The sequence below is a fragment of the Bidens hawaiensis genome, unplaced genomic scaffold, assembly GCF_021521415.1.
Source record: "Bidens hawaiensis isolate Kalapana, Puna unplaced genomic scaffold, B.hawaiensis_p1.1 tig00018543_1, whole genome shotgun sequence".
In the NCBI taxonomy this organism is placed as follows: Eukaryota; Viridiplantae; Streptophyta; class Magnoliopsida; order Asterales; family Asteraceae; genus Bidens; species Bidens hawaiensis.
In genome coordinates, this window is record NW_027492806.1 from 190,850 (window position 1) to 193,858 (window position 3,009).

At 37.9% G+C, this 3,009-nt stretch overlaps 1 protein-coding gene across 1 annotated transcript; it reads right to left on the bottom strand.

Moving 5' to 3' along the window:
* Window positions 1-1,861: 1,861 nt before the first annotated feature.
* LOC143556339 (uncharacterized) lies at window positions 1,862-2,547 on the bottom strand. The gene is made up of 2 exons (XM_077045679.1): window positions 2,226-2,547; window positions 1,862-2,055 (listed from the first exon to the last, which is right to left on the bottom strand). Exons 1-2 carry the CDS (start codon window positions 2,545-2,547, stop codon window positions 1,862-1,864), a joined length of 516 nt encoding a protein of 171 aa, XP_076901794.1.
* Between the last annotated feature and the right edge of the window lie 462 nt (window positions 2,548-3,009).

Sequence of the window (3,009 nt, forward strand, 5' to 3'; positions counted from 1 at the left end):
TCAATCGTTTACACTTCTATGCATCCAAGAAAATTATGTATGTCGCCAACGTATTCTGCCAATTTGTGACATATATTTAGTATCCACACAATAATTTAACATGTCAAATTTAAATATATAACTCATATGTAAATCATGTGTGATGTAACCAGCAAATACATACACTAGTTAATATATCTTTTTTTTAGTTGCTTTATTAGTTTGGGCTCGTTGTCTCTTGCAACCTTTAAACTTTAAATATGAGCCATCTATGAATAATATTCAATAAAAAGCATGCTCAAACGTAATAAAAATTGTAGGAAATATTAATATAAAATATGTCTAATTTAGCCCACTTCAAATATCCACACACTTAAACCTTTTTCGTCCTCAAAGAATATATAATGCAATGGAATCATAAGTCAAAGTCGATCTTTAAAACGTATAAGTTAATTTTCAAGCATAGATAAACGCCAAAACCCTGCGATTGCAGATATTGTTGTCCACTTAAACCCAGCCACCAGCCTATCAAGCCCCCAATTGCATTAAGCGTTTTAAAGTTCAAAAACTACGGCTACACCTAACCCATCTCAGACAAAGAGAGCTATAAGAAATATAGTCGAAGTAGACTAGTTCGACAAATCACCATAAGCCAAGGACTCGTTGATGGTATTAAGTAGATGCACTCGGTGAAAATTGATGGATGAATGGTCTTGTGGAGGTCGTACGAGCTATTCCTAAATGTTATTGGACTTTTTCCTATAAATTCCTAATTTGATATTTATTGATTAAGAACCTTCGAGCCTCAATTGTGTATCCTCAGAGTCACTATCCCCTTGGTAACACGTACACTCTAAGTCCCGTCTAGTATGTGCATCTTTGGCGTCTTTTACTAACTTTGAGAATGCTTTTTTGGCATTTTACAATACATAACTTGCTCATTCATTTGCTTGTCAGACCAACTTTTGGAATACACTTTCAAAACGTACTTTTTTTTCTTTATTTTTTTTTCTTTTTTTTATTTCACCCTAAATATATAACTATTTTCTAAGCTCGTAAAAAGATGGACATGTGGTAGTGTGCTGGTTTGAGTGCATCTAAGTCTTACCATCTCAAAGTTTTTAGATTATGGTAATCCTCCCTAAGCATCGAAATTCGGTTTCACCGTTTTTCAAATTATTAGATATATAAAATATGCTAGAGGTGACTATCAAAGCTAGTTGGGCCTACTGACACATCCCAAATTAAGTGCGCCATCTTTTATTTAATCTCATATATAATAGTAGTTTTAAAAGATCAACCATAAACAATAATATCATTTTCCATTATGCGCAAAATAAATTTTCGGGACATTTTTTTAAAGTTTTTTCATTTTTTTTATATAACTTTTTTTAGCTTTTTTTTGTTATTTTTTATAATTTTTTTTACTTTTTTTAATTTTTTTAATAAAATTAAAAACGTCAGTTTCTCATCCCCACAATTAAATTTCACATTGCCCTCAATGAAAGACAAGAAAATGATCAAAAATAAAGTAGAAATAAAATAAAATAAAAACAAAGAATAAAGAAAATAGAACAGACTCTCCTGGTAATATGGTAGTGATCTGCATATGTCATGTTCCGATAAAGCGACCGTATAGCATTTCATTCGCGGCCTTAGCTTTCGGGTACCCTTTACAATCAAATCAGCTAGAACGCCCCGTCCGAATGGAGATTGAGTACGAACGAAAGTATCCAAACCTGCAAACAAAGCTCAAAGCACCCAAAGCGGACATCAAACAGACTCTAAAAACTTAAACATACTCAAAATATAAAAGTTAAAGGAAAAACAAATAACAAGTATACAAACTCTACACTCAGGTATTTCCCGAGGCCTATCCCTATCAAGCAGTAAAAGTAGGGATGTCGAGGAGAAATACATCTTCCTCGACCGAATCAGCCGGCCCACCGATATTAAGTTTTAACCAATGGCCGTTCACCTTCCACGCTTTCCCCTCGTGATCAACTAACTCAACTGCACCGTGCGGGAATGCCGCCTTCACCATATAAGGACCAACCGATCTCGATCTAAGCTTACCTGGAAACAACTTCAGGCGGGAATTATAAACAAGCACCCGATCCCCACACTTGAACTCTTTCACCTTCTTCAACTTTCGATCATGCAACGCCTTAGTACGGTCCTTATAACTCCATGATCTCGCGTACGCCTCATCTCTCAACTCCTCTACCTCATGAATTTGGAGATACCGATTTTCGCAGCTTGGATCAGGTCAAGATTAACGGATCTCAACGCCCAATATGCTCTATGCTCTAACTCAACTAGTAGATGACACGCTTTCTCGTAAACCATCCTAAAGGTTGTGGTCCCAATAGGCATTTTAAAAGCTGTGCGGAAAGCCCAAAGTGCATCATCCAACTTGTCAGACCAGTCCTTTCGGTTCTTGCCAACAATTTTCCCTAGAATTCGCTTCACTCCTCGGTTTGGATTATCCAGTTGCCCGCTCTTCTGTGGATGATAAGCGGTGGACAACCGATGGGTGACCCCATATCGTGCCAACACCTTCTCCATCTGGGCATTAAAGAAATGTGTACCCCTATCATTGATCAAGGCCTTGGGAGTACCAAACGACTGAACAACCTCTTCAAGAATCCCACTACAAATCGGGCGTCGTCATTAGGAAAGGCTTGAGCCTCAACCCACTTGGAAACGTAGTCGATAGCCACGAGAATGTATCGGTTCCCTCGAGAAGAAAGGAACGGACCCATGAAATCAATGCCCCAAACGTCAAAAACCTAACAAACCTAAATAGGGTTCTGGGGCATCTCATTACGGGGTGAGATGATACCAGTGCGCTGACATGCATCGCACTGTCTGACAAACTCATGTGAGTCTTTGAAAATCGATGGCCAATAAAAGTAAGAATCTAGAAATTTCCTAGAGGTGGAAGAAGAACCATGGTGGCCTCCAGTTAAACCCTCGTGATAATGCCTAAGAATTTCACGACTCACTTCCCTACTCACACACCTCCTC

Coding starts and splice junctions, on each gene's coding strand:
- LOC143556339 (XM_077045679.1), bottom strand. CDS start 2,547: ATGGAGAAGGTGTTGGCACGATATGGGGTCACCCATCGGTTGTCCACC. Junction 2,056..2,225: donor GATCCAAGCTGCGAAAATCG/GTATCTCCAAAT, acceptor AGTTGTTTCCAG/GTAAGCTTAGATCGAGATCG.